At 39.2% G+C, this 14,733-nt stretch overlaps 1 protein-coding gene across 1 annotated transcript in view; it reads right to left on the minus strand.

Annotated features, from left to right (window-relative positions):
* The window catches only part of mis18bp1 (MIS18 binding protein 1), a 79,690-nt gene that overhangs the window by 15,856 nt on the left and 49,101 nt on the right, over window positions 1–14,733 (minus strand). Inside the window, exons 11-13 of the mRNA XM_020528780.2 lie at window positions 11,387–13,034; window positions 8,351–8,529; window positions 5,051–5,187 (exon numbers count right to left, since the gene is read on the minus strand). Coding sequence (XP_020384369.2) covers window positions 5,051–5,187; window positions 8,351–8,529; window positions 11,387–13,034 — 1,964 coding nt within the window. The remainder of the gene's footprint in view (window positions 1–5,050; window positions 5,188–8,350; window positions 8,530–11,386; window positions 13,035–14,733) is intronic.

Below are 14,733 nucleotides of genomic sequence, written 5' to 3' on the forward strand. Positions count from 1 at the left end.
TCAAAATTGACGTCTACCCTTGTTTGGGTGCCATGCTAATTCAGCAGTCTAATCAGACGTTGGAATTCCTCCATTTCAGTTTTCAAAGCATTGTATCTTTTTAGGAAGCTCTACTTTGATTAATGGTAATGGGTTAAGATATGCCAAATAAGATTGCCAATGCAAAATGACACTTGATTCATTCTGCCCGATTTCCAACTTAATGTAGTTAAACACCCCAGAAGCCTAAATTCCAATTTTGAATTCTGCTTTAAGTCCATTTATGAAACTGCTCCTACCTGACAAAAAATCATCTGTGTACAACATAAAGATGCCTGGCAGTTATCACTGGTGATACTAGTAAAACATGGCAGGGTCTGCTTTAAACTGAGGACAGCTCAATTTTAACAAGACAGACCTTACTGTGAATTACTGTACTCTAGAGATATAATTTAAGTCATAGAGTTGTACAGCACAGAAACAGACCCTTTGGTCCAACTCATCCATGCCAACCAGATATCCTAGATTAATCTAGTCCCATTTGCCAGCATTTGGCCAATATCCCTATTAAGTCCTTCCTATTCCTGTACCCATCCAGATGCCTTTTAAATGTTGTAATTGTACTAGCTTCCACCACTTCCTCTGGCAGCTCATTCCATACACATACCATCCTCTGCGTGAAAAAGTTACCCCTTAGGTCCCTCATATTCACATTTGTTTAATTTCCAAAATACTCCCACTTGATGCCTCCTTTGCAGGATGAAGATCTGTTTCCATTGTGAGCTAATATCCCTACAGACATGCATATTTAATAATAATTGATCTACACACCCAAGCATAACTTGTTAACGAAGCCCCCCAAAAATTCAAAATTGTTTTTCTAGTTATCTGTGAATCTATTGACATCTCAGGCCCCAGTTTTTCTTCAGAAACATGTCCCATTAACCTTGCTTTAGGCATATAATTCCCATCAGGAGACATCTTTTCCATACATATCCACTATGAGCTAGGACTGAATTGCCCCAGTTTGATACCTCTGTATACACTCCAAATTCTCTCTAATTTTCTAATTCTTGTTGTTCAGCCTTTTTTATTAACTAGTCTTCGAATTTGTTTGTGACCACTTAGACTTAACAATCACACGGGTTTCTACTGGTGATATCCATGGTTTGTACTACACTTGTCCTTCTATTTTGTCTTTATCTCTTTCTGGACTGCTGCGGTTGGACTCTCCTTTTATGAACAGATTTCTTTCAATGTTTTGTGATAACTTTTTCAGGGTATTTGCTCCCAGAACCACTATTTAAGCCTACATTATAGTTTCTTGTCTTCCTGTCTTTTTACATCATGTTCCAAAATCCCTGGGCCTAACCTTCTGCCCTTCATCCCTGACATATATCCAGCTTTTATATTTTCCATTGGCCTTCCCTGCTCAACTTATAATTTTCCATTTCTCCATTGACTAGCCCCGTCCGGTAAATATATACCCACTTTTGGCGGTTGTACTTTGGGACCAATGCCGTCATGTTGACCATCAGAACTGATGAGTCCATGCCCTCTTTGTGCAACGTATATGGTTGGGAAAGATTGTTTCCCTAAGAATTTTTTAGTGCTACAGATATTTGCTCTAACAGTGTTTATTTGCAAATTTAACTTCTATCAAAACTAGAAGTTTATCTATACTTGATATTTGGTACAGTTCAACAACTTAAATGCCAACACAGATTGGCAAATTAATCCAAATGAAATTTCTGTAGTCTTGCATACAATCTACTGAATTCCATTATGTACTCTTTCCTGGTACTATTTTCAATCTTCCTAAAAATTTGTCAAAATCTGGCCACACTTCATAAGCAGTCAATAAATTATGTTTTTGATAAATTATATCCATGATAGTTAACAATTTGTCCAAATCTTCATCTGTGTTCAAATCATCAGATTCACTTCTTACCCTGCTTCTATGTAGCCGTGAAAGTGCCAGGGCTATACGGAAGTAATCCATTTTTCATTTTTTCACCAGTTATAAGATTCATTTCCAAAAGCAGGGGTGGATAATCATACCCTGAAACTTCACCCTTGACTCAACCATCCTCTGCAACCTCAAGAAGATAACCATATTTAAACAGAGTTCAAGTTTGCATTTTATAGTGAGAGTTTTACTTATGTTAACTACATTCCTTGAAACTCTTAGCCTAATGATTATGAGTTGCCTATATTTATACAACTAGTTCTCACCCAACAAAAACAGAAATTGCTGGAAAAACTCAGCAGGTCTGGCAGCGTCTGTGAAGAAAAAAAATCAGAGTGACCCTTCCTCAGAACTGATGGTAGCTGGGAAAACATCAGTTCATATGCAGAAAATAGGGAGGGGGTTGGGATAGGAAGTAAACGATAGGATAGAGCCTAAAGAGAGAGAAGAACAGTTGGACAGATGAAGGAGTTGCTAACGATCAGGCTGGGAGGGTGAATAGTTGTTAATGGGGACTGTTAGTGACTAAAAGCAGCAGGTGTGTAATGGCAGGCTATGTGATAACAAGGCGTGGTGTGTGGGGTAGGGGACTAGGACATGGGAGAGTTTAGGCCCTAAAATTACTGAACTCGATATAGAGTCTGGAGGGCTGCAGGGTCCCCAAGCGGAAAATGAGGTGCTGTTCCTCCAGCTTGTGTTGAGCTTCACTGGAACACTGCAGCAAGCCAGAGACAGAGATGTTGGCCAGGGAACAGAGTGGTGTTTTAAAGTCTCAGGCAACAGGTACCTCAGGGTTTTTTTTGCGAGCAGAACGTAGATGTTCTGCGAAGCAGTCACCCAGTCTATGCTTCATTTTCCCAATGTACAGGAGACCACATTGTGTGCAGCAAATGCGTTAGACTGGATTCTGGGAAGTGTAAGTGAAGTATTACTTCACCTGTAAGGTATGTTTGGGCCCTTGGATAATGGGAAGGGGGGAGGTAAATGGGCAGGTGGTGCACCTTCACCGGTTGCAGGGGAAGATGCTGTAGGGCAGTGGTGGGAGGAAGAAACGGTCCCTGCGGAAGGCGGACAAGGAAGGGGAGAGGAATATGTGTCTTGTGGTGGCATCTCGCTGGAGGTGGTGGAAATGCCATCTGATGATCTTCTGGATGTGGATGCTGGTGGGATGGTAGGTAAGGACAAGGGGAACCCTATTACTGTTGCGGGAAGGAAGAGAAGGGGTGAGGGCGGAAGTGCGGGAGATGGGTCGGACCTGGTTGAGGGCCCTGTCAACAACGGTGCTAGGGAATCTTCAGTTGATGACGAAGGTGGACATTTCGGAGGCTCCCTTGTCAAAGTTGGCCTCATCTGAACATGTACAATGGAGACGGAGGAACTGAGAGAATGGGATGGAGTCGTTACAGGAAGCAGGGTGCAAGGATGTATAGTCCAGGTAGCTGTGGGCGTCAGTGGGTTTATAGTGAATATTAGTGGCCAGTATATCCCCAGAAATGTCGAGGAAGGGGAGGGAGGAATCAGAGATAGACCAGGTGAAAGGGAGGGCAGGGTGGAAAATAGAAGCAAAATCAATGAACTTTTCCCATTCTGGATGAGAGTGGGAAGCAGCACCGATGATATCATCAATATATCGGATAAAAAGTTGTGGGTGGGGCTGGAATGGGACTGGAACAAGGAATGTTCCACATACCCAACAAAGAAGCATGATTAGGTAGCTTGCGGGTACCCATGGCCACCCCTCTTACCTGAAGAAAATGAGAGGAGTTAAAAGAGAAATTGTTGAGGATGAATGCGAGTTCGGCCAAGCAGAGGAGGGTGGTGGTGGGTGGGCAACACCTGCCCATTTACCTCCTCCGTCCCCAGTATCCAAGGGCCCAAACATAGTCTACTGCATTCACTGCTCACAATGTGGTCTCCTCTACATTGGGGAAATAAAGCGTAGGCTGGGTGGCCGCTTCACAGAACATCTACGTTCTGCTCGCAAAAAAGACACTGAGCTACCACTTTAACACACCACCCTGTTCCCTGGCCAACAACTCTGTCTCTGGCTTGCTGCATTGTTCCAGCGAAGCTCAACGCAAGCTGGAGGAACAGCACCTCATTTTCTGCTTGGGGACCCTGCAGCCTTCTAGACTCAATATCGAGTTCAGTAATTTTAGGGCCTAAACTCTCCCATGTCCTAGTCCCCTACCCCACACACCAGGCCTTGTTATCCCGTAGCCTGCCATTACATATCACGTAGCCTGTTGTTAGTCACTAACAGTCCCCATTACCAACTTTTCACCTTCCTAGCCTGATCGTTATCAACTCCTTAATCTGTCCAACTGTTCTCTCTCTTTAGGCCCCAACCTATCGTTTCCTCCCTACTCCAGCCCCTCCCTATTTTCTGCATATAAACTGATGCTTTCCCAGCTACCATCAGTTCTGAGGAAGGGTCACTAGAACTGAAACTTTAACCTGATCTTTTCTTCACAGATGATGCCAGACCTGCTTTTCCAGCAACTTCTGTTTTTGTTCCTGATTTACAGCATCTGCAGTTCTTTCGGTTTTTATTTAGTTCTCACCCAATTTAGCCTAATGAACTTGTCCATCATCTGTTCCCTTGTTCCATTAAGTCTCAGGTATTCCTTATCAGACCTTATTAGGTGATATCAAATATGACTTCTAATTTGAGACTCTCCAGCTAGGGGAATACAATCTATACCACCACCCCCAACCTCTGCGCCCCATCAAACGCTCTTAAGAATTTTATACATTTTAATGAGATTACCTCTCATTCTTGTGAACTTCAGAATATTAGCCCATTCTGCTCAATGGCTCTGCACAAGATAGCCCTCTCATCTCAGGAAGCCATCTAGTAAACCTTTTTGCACTATAAGGCAAATTCAGCCTTCAGCCTTCCTTGGAAGAGGAAACCAAAACTTATACAGTACTTCAGGGATGGTCTCACAAAGCAAAGTCATACAGATTGTTGCAAGTCTACACTTAATTTTAAACTCCTTTCAATAAAGGAAGTATTAGATAACTATTTTGAATCATGAAGAATTTGATATTTCCTGAAGCTTTATAACACTGTGAAATGATATCTTACAGGTCCCTCACCTTTATTTGTTTTTGCTGGAATACTGTATCACTGAAAAGGTCTTCATGGTCTTCCTTTGGCAAATGTTCCAGGAAGGACCTTACTTGTTGTTTTCTCTTCAGTGTTCCAACACGAGCAATAATTTTCACAGGCTCTTCTATAAAGCATGATACATATTAAATAATTATGCAATGAAACCAGCAAAACTGCTATCTCACCTAATCAGTGAAATCTGAAAATGTTGGCAGATAGTATTTTTATATCTTGATTATAGCTGGAAATAATTCTACAGCGAAGTATCAATGCTTATTTTATGGTTTTATTTTGGAAAGTTTGCTTTTTGAAAAAAAAAGGGACTTATTTGTCAAACAAGTGTTCTGTTTTGAATAGTGATGAGGAAGATGGCCCATCAGGTGTCAGCAGCAGCAGTGGCACCACAGCTGGTCCTGCTTTACAGAGGAGAGGGACATGCCTAGTAGACCAATAGTAATTGCAGATTTGATAGTCAGGAGCACAGATAACTGTTTGTATAGCCACGAAAGACTCCAGGATGGTGTTGGGCCTCCCTGGTACCAGGGTCATGAATGTCTCTGAGTTGGTAGGGGCATTCCGAAATGAGAGGGTAAACAGACAAAAATTACTGCCCATATTGGCACAGATGACATAGGTCAGAAGAGTGACAAGGTCCTGCAATGACAATTCAGGGAGTCAGGTAGTAAATTAAAAAACAGGACCTCGAGAGTAGTAATCTTAGGATTACTCCTCGTGCCGTGTGCTACTGAGGTTAGGAACAGAAACAGAGTAGAATTGAACATGTACCTAAAGAGCTGGTGTTGGGGGAGGGCTTCAGATATACGGATCATTGGGATGGCTTCCAGGGAAGGTGTGACTTGTACAAGAAGGATGGGTTGCACCTAAACTGGAGAGGCACCAATATCCTGGCAGGGAGGTTTGCCCTTAGGTGTTGGTGGTGAGCTGCCTTTTTGAACCACTACAGTCCGTTTGCTGTAGATAGATCCACAAATCCTTGGGGAGAGAGGTCCAAGGTTTCAATTCTGCAACACTGAAGAAATAGCGGCATTTTTACAAATTTGAGTGGCAAGTGGCTTAGAGGGTAACTTGCAGATGGTGGTGCTCCCTTGTATCTGCTGCTCTTGTCTTTCTAGGTATTTATAGTGTATTTGGAAGGTGCTGTCTAAGGAGCCTTGCTGAATTTCTGCAGTGCATTTTGTAGATGGTACAAAAACAGAAATTGCTAGAAAAGCTCGGCAGATTTGGCAGCATCTGTGGAAAGAAGTCAGAATTAATGTTTCAGGTCCAATAACCCTTCCTCAGAGCCCTTTGATTTACCACATCTTTGATCACTTGCCCCACTATTTAGTACAAAATCTTCCGTGCCTCATTTATCATACAGCTGTGTGAATACCAGTCCCAGCATAGTTCAGATATAGACTGCTCCAGTCATACAGGCTCCACTTTCTACAGTACAAGTGTCAGTGCCCCATAATTCAAATTCAGAAATTATCATCTTTGAGATTATGCTTCTTAATTTAAATGCCACTTCATCCAGAAACAGATGCTGGGCAATCAGACAAGTCAGAGACAGTGGAGGCATTGCTAAAGAAAGGCAGGGCAGAGCCGTATCTGGTAATATACCATTATTCCAGAGTCCTCCACGGTTCTATCCTCGGCTTCCTTGTTTTCATTACTTACATGTTGCCTTTTAATGGCATCAGTAACAGTAAGGCTCAGCTGCCATGACTGACAATACCAAAACTCTATCTTTCTGCCCCTTTCCAAATCCCTCATATTTCTGTTCTGTCAAATTCTTATCCAAGATTTCAGTCTTGCATTCTGGTTCCCACAGGGCTTTTTTCTACCCAGCTGTATAACCCTGTCTTGGTCTACAAATATTCTCCCCGTTACTACTTCTGCTCTGATCTCATTTGTGTCTTTACCCCTCCTCATCTAGATAGTTGTTGTTAACCACCAAGTGTCCACACTCTACTCCTTATTTCTATGATCCTCATAGAAACGTAACTCTTTGATCAAGCTCTTGGTTGCCCTTACTTCATTGGTTAGGTGTTAATTTTTTATTATATCTTTTACATGGTTTAGGATTTTTAAAAATATCAGCACTATATAAACGCAACTGAATAGATTTGTTGTATTAACAATAAAGTCATTTTGCTTTCACTTTTCCGTACCTAGCATTTAACAATGTTTACTGCCCTCTTGTGGCAATCTAGTTCATATGCAACTGACGAAGAAAGAGAACGAAATAAATAAATGCATTAATGAAGAACACGAATGTGTGGGTTTAGGGGAGGGAGGTTTAAGGGAGAAAAAAGTAAAAATCTGTTATATGTACACATAATGCAACATGAAATGGAAATAGAAAAGAAGGAAAGTGAACAAGGCTGATGAAACAAATGGAAGTTACGTCAGAGAGAGGAACTTCTTCACTGTGGGCATTCCTGGAAATGAAGTGGCAGTGAATTAAATGCTAATTTTAAAGGAAAATACTATGGATGCTAGAAATCTCAAATGAAAATAAAACATGTTGCAAATGCCCTAGCAGTCAGGCAACATCTGTGAAGAGGAACATTAATTTTTTAGCTCAACGTGACCTTTCATCAGAGATATCTGATTGAACGCGGAAGGGAAATATACAGCAAGTTTGAAAAAATTCTTCTGTCCAACAGGATCTCTGTTTGACTCTTTTACTTTAATAAGCTTCTTTGCTATTTCCTTTCTTGTATTAGATCAGATATCTAAAAACTAGTCCCAACAAAAGGTAATCTCAAACTGAAACATTAACTTTGCTACTTTTCAGACAGTGCCTGACCTGCTGAATATTTCCAGCAACTTTTGTTTTTAATTTGTTACAAGTGAACATATTTTCTTCAACTACCTATTGTGATTTTCGGATATGTCTTTATGTCAATACGTAACACTAGAATTTTGAACCCAGTCATTTGGTATGGTCATCCTATATAACCATACAGTTACATATAAGATAATGAGTGTAGCACGGTGAATTTCTTATTGTACTTTCAACTTTCATCCCTGGCTGATAAATTTCCAAAAGCCTTTACAATAATGAATTGCTCACAAGCAACACCAAGTGTACCTACCAATATATTTTAATAAAATGGAATATTTATGATTCTGACCTACTCTTTCATAATCTTACCCTTTCCAAATATTAAAATTATCGTAATATAAAAATAGTATATTTGGAAATGTTAATAATAAAGAAAAATATTCTACACTGCCTCACATACTAACAAAACATCTCTATGTGTATATAATCCTACCTTGCTTATTTTTATTACTGGTAGAATTTTTCTTTTGCTTTACATTAGGCCTTTTGGACAATTTCAGTTGATGGTCAGATAGGTACTTTTGCTGGCAAGCCTCAGCAGAATGTGTTCCAACAGATGCAGCAACCTCTTCCCAGAAACCATGCTTATTTTTTGGTAATGCTGAAACAGTTCTGTCAGAATAAAAGTAAAATTGAAACTTTGTTAAAGCCAAAGCCAAAGCCAAGTCAAATAAAGATAACTGAGCTTACAATGTTTTAAGTTGTTTTACAGGACATCCTACATGTATTGCTAGAACGAACCAGTATTAAGTTACAAAATAGAGAAAAATATTTAACATGAACTTTCCGTGAAGATGCATTGTGATGTAATCGATCTCTCCTTAATGACCAATAGTACACCTCTGTAGGACTTAAAAGGGCACAATGCACCTTAAAATGTCTGTTTTGCCAGGGACTTTCGTAGAGAAAATTCCATTTGTGTGACTTTATTGGCTGCTATTCAGGATCTGAACCGGCCACCACTTCTTCTTTCCTTCCTTCATTTCCTCTCATTATGCCTCCCTTCCATTTCGACACTCTCAACTACTCAGCTTTCCTATATCCGTATATCTTTGGTGACCTACTCTCTTTCCAATATCCCAGCCTGACTCCTTCTGAGATAAAGTAGCAGCTTCTCCCTCTGCTACTGTTGGTCCATGATGCCCAAATATTCAAATATATTTTTTCGCTGCACTTTTCATCCAGCATGGCCACAGTGGCTAATTTTGCCAATCACCTTCTTGGTCCAATTATCTCTCTCACTGCTGCCTTCTTAGACTAACAGCTGTCACCATGTTTGCTAAATCTTTTTCCAGGATGTCCTTTCACATGTGAATAAGGCCTTTGTTATCCAGGAACTTGAAAGGTATTGTTATGATCCTAGCCGATGTTATCACTGGGTGAATTGGATCCCAATGTAAACTAAGCTCCATTACTCTCAAGGAGATCCCGCCCCAAAACTGTTCTAAAAGAAATCATCTTGGCCTCAGAAATACAAGTTAATTAAACTCCTTCAGACACACAGAGAACCCAAATGCCGCTAGCTCAAAATGTAAAAATCCAAAATAAATGAACCTAAAATATATATAAATCAGACACCTTACATCACACTGTGATCTAATCCACAATGGATGAGGGCTGTTTTCTTCTTCATGGCAAGAGAATCCAAGTACAGGAGCAGGGATGTCTTGCTGCAATTATACAGGCCAAATAAGACCACATTTGAAATAGTATGTGCAGTTCTGATTTCCTTATCTGAAAAAGCATGTTCTTGCTATAGAGCGAGTGCAACAAAAGTTTACCAGACCAATGAATGGGAAGAAGCTGAATCGGTTGGGATGATATTTGCTGGAGTTCAGAAGAATGGGGGAGTCCTGTAGAAGCCTATAAAATTCTAACAGAACCAGAAAGGGTAGATACATGAAGAATGTTCCTGATGATTTTGGGGGTAGGGGGTGGGGAAGAGGGAAGAGAGAAGAGAGAGAGTCCAGAACCAGGAATCACAGTCTAAAGATATGGGGTAAACCATTCAGGACTGAAATGAGAAGAAATTTCTTCACCCATAGAGTAAGCCTGTGAAATTTGCTACCATAGAGAGCAGTTAAAGCCAAAACATTGTAAGAATTCAAGGAGGAGTTGAGTTAGGCCTAAAGGGATCAAAGGATCAAAAACAGGAACAGATATTGAGTTGGATGATCAGTCAAGGTCATAATGAATGGTGGAGAAGGCTTGAAGAGCCAAATTGCTGCTCCTACCATTTTCTATATTTCTCTGCGCAAAAACAGTCTTCCCTGCCTTATCTTGTGGGATTCTAGAATATTATAGGCTCTGTTCCTCTAATAGCTTGGCCTGCTACTTCAACATTTTTAATCAACAGTAGAATCAGCGGCCAATGAGTGGTGATATCTAGCTGCATTGAATGTCACTGTTTTGGTTGTAGACTAGACATGCAAACATTTGGTTCTCTATGTTCAAATCTGTTATCACCAGGATGTAATGTGACATATAATTCTGCATGTACACAACTACCTGCCTCTGCTGAAGTACCTTGCATATTTTCTCGCCGTCTAGTTCAAATTGTTCCTGTGGATCTCTCACATTCTGTTAAACAGCTGCCTATACATAGCAGTTAATTTTACTTATGCATCAACCTGACTCTTGCTGAACTACACTCGTCTAGTGTACTCCTTGATGCACTTAATTTAAATCCCTTCACAATTTTGCCCTCCCCTAAGTACAGTCTTCCAACTTTGTAATTCACATCACCCAGCCATCCAACTTTTTTTTTTAGCGTTTGCAACGATGGCAAAATCTTTAGCTACCCGAGTCCCAATCTTCAGAAACCTCATTCAAACCTCAACACTTTATAATTAACTTTAAAAACTTAAATCCATCTTTTGAACCACACCACATCTCCTATACCCCAAAACTGACTGCTTTCCTGTGGTCAATTTACTTTACCTACTTTTGTTCTGCATGCTAAATTTGGAAACATTATTTAGGTTAACAGTGTAAGTGTCCTGTTTTCCATAACTAAAATGCCAGACAAACACTAGTGTGTTTTGCACTTTGTGACTTACTGTGCTTTCAATCAACACAAAAATAATTGTTCTGGAAACAATTCAAATAGATTGGGCACACGCCTTACTAATTAAAGTAAGGATATGGGAGGACTAATTGAGAAATTTCAAATTTAATTGCAAAAGAAATCAAGAGATTATTTAGCTAAGCATGTGTGACATTGGTTAGCATAAATTCTTTGCTTCAGAAAGTTAGAGTTAAATATGTGCAACAAGGAACACTCTATCCCAGTGTTGAAAACTAAAACAAATCAATGATCAAAATACAAAGACTCATTACTCAAACTCTGAGTTATTGGTAATATTGTTGAGAAATTGGTTTGCAAAACATATATGCTTAAAAGACACAGCATACGTAGTAAAAGGACAATAAAGTTCAAGCTTCCTTAAATCACTAAAGCTATTCTTACCTGTGTAGGCAACGTAGTTCTTTCTTGGTCCAGAGTTCTGTTTCACTATCAAGAGAGTGCAAGGCTATGAACTGTTTTGCTTGCTTTTTCTGATTAGACCTAGAATTTGATTCAGGGTGAACGTCTGTAGCCAATAATTTTCTAGGTACAGTCTTTTTATTTGGAAGTTTTGTTTTTTCTTTTACAATAACATCAGTCTTATTTATTTCAGTTTCTGAAACATCTGATGACAAGAATCTATTGAATTGATTCTTAGTTTCTCTTTGTGAAGAGTGTTGGTTGCACTTTAATGCACTGGTTCCAACATTATGGTGACTTAATTCTGATTCCTTTATTGGATGTGAAAGAGATTTTTGAACCTTGGCATTTAGTTTTGAAGAGTATTTTGATCGAGTTGTAGTAGTCACATCGGCATAGCCATTATGTAATCCTTTCTTCTGCCTGTCAGTTTTTGGACGAAAGGGGGTTTGAAACTTTTGAACACGAGTGACTTTCTGTCTTCTAGGACTACAGAAGTTATCTGAACTAAGTTCCTCAGTATTATTTTTTCTGATCTCCTTGTTGATTGGAATAGAGCTGGATGATGTCAATGTCTCAGACAAAATACAATCTTTAGTAATCATTGGAGAGACATGTTTAAGCTGAACTAAGGGTGTTTCAGACTGGGGTTCTATGCTATTAGTACATTCAGAATTGCACGTAGTTGAAATTATATGCTTATTTACTGCTATTTGATTTCGTTTACTGATACACCTTTTGTCGTTTGCACTTCTCACTTTCCTTTTAATCTTAATCTTGACACTCTCACTAGTCTCCAAACTTTCATCTTCTGATTGTCTTGATTCAACAAGTTTTTTGATTGACGGTGAAGAATGTTTCAATTCTGTGGGTCCATCAGACTGGTCCTCAAAATTGTCATTGTCATTTGTATCTTTTATTTCAGATAAACTACTCATTTCTGCAACAGACATATTTCTTTCTTTGTTCCTTTTGCTTTCAGCATTACCTAACAAACCACTTGATTTTATTGTTCTTTTTCTTAATTTGTAAGAGTCATGCTGTTTCACTTTCATGGGTTTCCAATTAGATTTGTCTTCCAAATTATCAGTATCATTTGTATCCTCTATTGCAGATGAATTGCTTACTTCTGCTACATACATATTTCTTTCTTTGTTTCTTTTGCTTTCAGCATTATCTGACAAACCACTTGACTTTATTCTTCTATTTCTTAACTCATAAGGGTGTTTCGCTTTCCTGCATCTCCGATTTGACTTGTTTTCAAAAATATCACTGTCACTCGTATCCTCTATTTCCGCTGGATTGACCATTTTCACAATGGCCAAAGTCTTTCCTTTCTTTCTTTTCATATTAGCATCGTATAATTCATTTAATTTTACTGTTTTGTTGCTTAATGCACGAGGATCACAAATTGGAGTCATAACAACAGTTGGGTTTAGGTCACCATATTTTCTATCAGTAGGTTTTCCTGTTGTTGTATTCAATGAACTTCCACCTGTGCTTGAAGCAGCCTCTCTTGACAACTGTTTGCGTGTTTGATTTCTTGTAATACATTTCACCGGTTGGTTGTTAGACTTTTCACTTCCCTTTTTTCTGTGTTTGGACCCTCTTTCCATCTTCAGAACTGGATCTATTAAAAGACATGTTAAATTCCAGATCTGATATTCAAATAGAGTGGATGTTCACTGTAAAAGATACATTACTTATCTTTGGGCATTGCAATCAGCGTTCCATGAGAAATGAGAAATCTACTAAAACAGTAAAATGCAATGAGAATTTTGGACAAATGACATTTTTATTCCATTTTTCACCTTACATATTCCTAGAAATCACACCAAATTACCCTGCAGGGTTAATTAAACATGTGGTAAAAGTTTGGTTGACGAAATAGATTTCTGTACTGTTGTCCTTCAGATCTGCATAAGTGAAGATGATGCCTTGAATTTATAAAACTGAAAACATACCTTTAATTTTGTCTAGTTCATTAAAGTTATCCATCATGATGGTGAGTACTTCAAAATTTTCTTTTTTCTCCATGGAATGAAAATTGCAAACAAGACCAGCATTTGGTGCACCTCTCTTATTACCACTGAACTGAGTGACTTGCTCGCCGATTTTACAGGGCAGTTAAAGTATCAACCACATTACTGTGGATTTGGAGTTACACGTAGGCTAAACTGGGTGAGTTTAGGCTAAACTCCCTTTCCCAAAGGACACTTATGATCCAGATGGGCTTTTAAAACAATCAATGATAGTCTTCATGGTTACCATTATTAAGACTAGCTTTATATACTAGATTTATCAATTGAATTAAAATTCCACTAGCTATCACGGTGGGATTTGAATCTATGCAGCAGAGCATTAGCTTCGGCCTCTGGAATACCAGTCCAGTAACTAGTAGTTGTTTGAGAACTTCAAGAAAATGCTTAATTTACATGCTGTTGCATATTTATAAATGCTTGGGAAACTAAAAAGGCAGAATTTTGATACAGTAATCTTTAAAAAAACATTGCACCTGGCAGAGCAGTTAGCAGAAGTCAGAGTTAAGATACTGACCAGTAATGATCTAATTGAATTGTGGAACAAGCTAGACTTGCTCACAGAGATTCTCATGATTCTCAATTACAAGTTCTTTTTGAAAGGTTTGGACATGAAGCTACATCGAAATCAAAGCAGCTTTGGGTAGAAGGAAAACCAGATTTATTCTTTTACAGGCATATGCTCTGATTTGTCTCATTTGCTGATATTTCCTGCATCGAGGTGTTTTTCTGAGCTTCTTTAGAGTGCAGGAAACCTTCCCAGAAATTAAATCAAGGGCATCCACTGCTGCAGTACAGTGTTCTGAAAGACGATTCCACGGATATATTAAATAAGCAATCCAACAGTTTACAAAAAGATAATTAAATTCAAATGTAGGGAACCAACAGAGAATAGTTGGTGCCAAAACAAATAGTCCTCACTCAATTACTTTGTGCAAGCACAATATTTAAACATCATGATGCTACTGCATCAAAATTATTTGACATCTCCCTCATTTACAACCTCTGTTTATGTAGAGAATATAAAGTGTTTTATATGGCTCCAGAAATTATATTCGAAATAGGAACTAAGTAGTAATGTGGAAATAACTGACATAACTCAATGGGAATGGAGAAAATGCTGCAGATTCATAGATGAAAAATCCCTAGGTATCTAAGCAGGCCATTCGGCCCACCTAGTTCACACTGACCCTCTGAAGAGCATCCCACCCAGACCCACCCCCTATCCCTGTAACCATGCATTTCCAATGTCTAACCAACCTAGCCCGCACATCCCTGGACACTATAGGC

The sequence above is a fragment of the Rhincodon typus genome, chromosome 8 (assembly GCF_021869965.1).
Source record: "Rhincodon typus isolate 14 chromosome 8, sRhiTyp1.1, whole genome shotgun sequence".
In the NCBI taxonomy this organism is placed as follows: Eukaryota; Metazoa; Chordata; class Chondrichthyes; order Orectolobiformes; family Rhincodontidae; genus Rhincodon; species Rhincodon typus.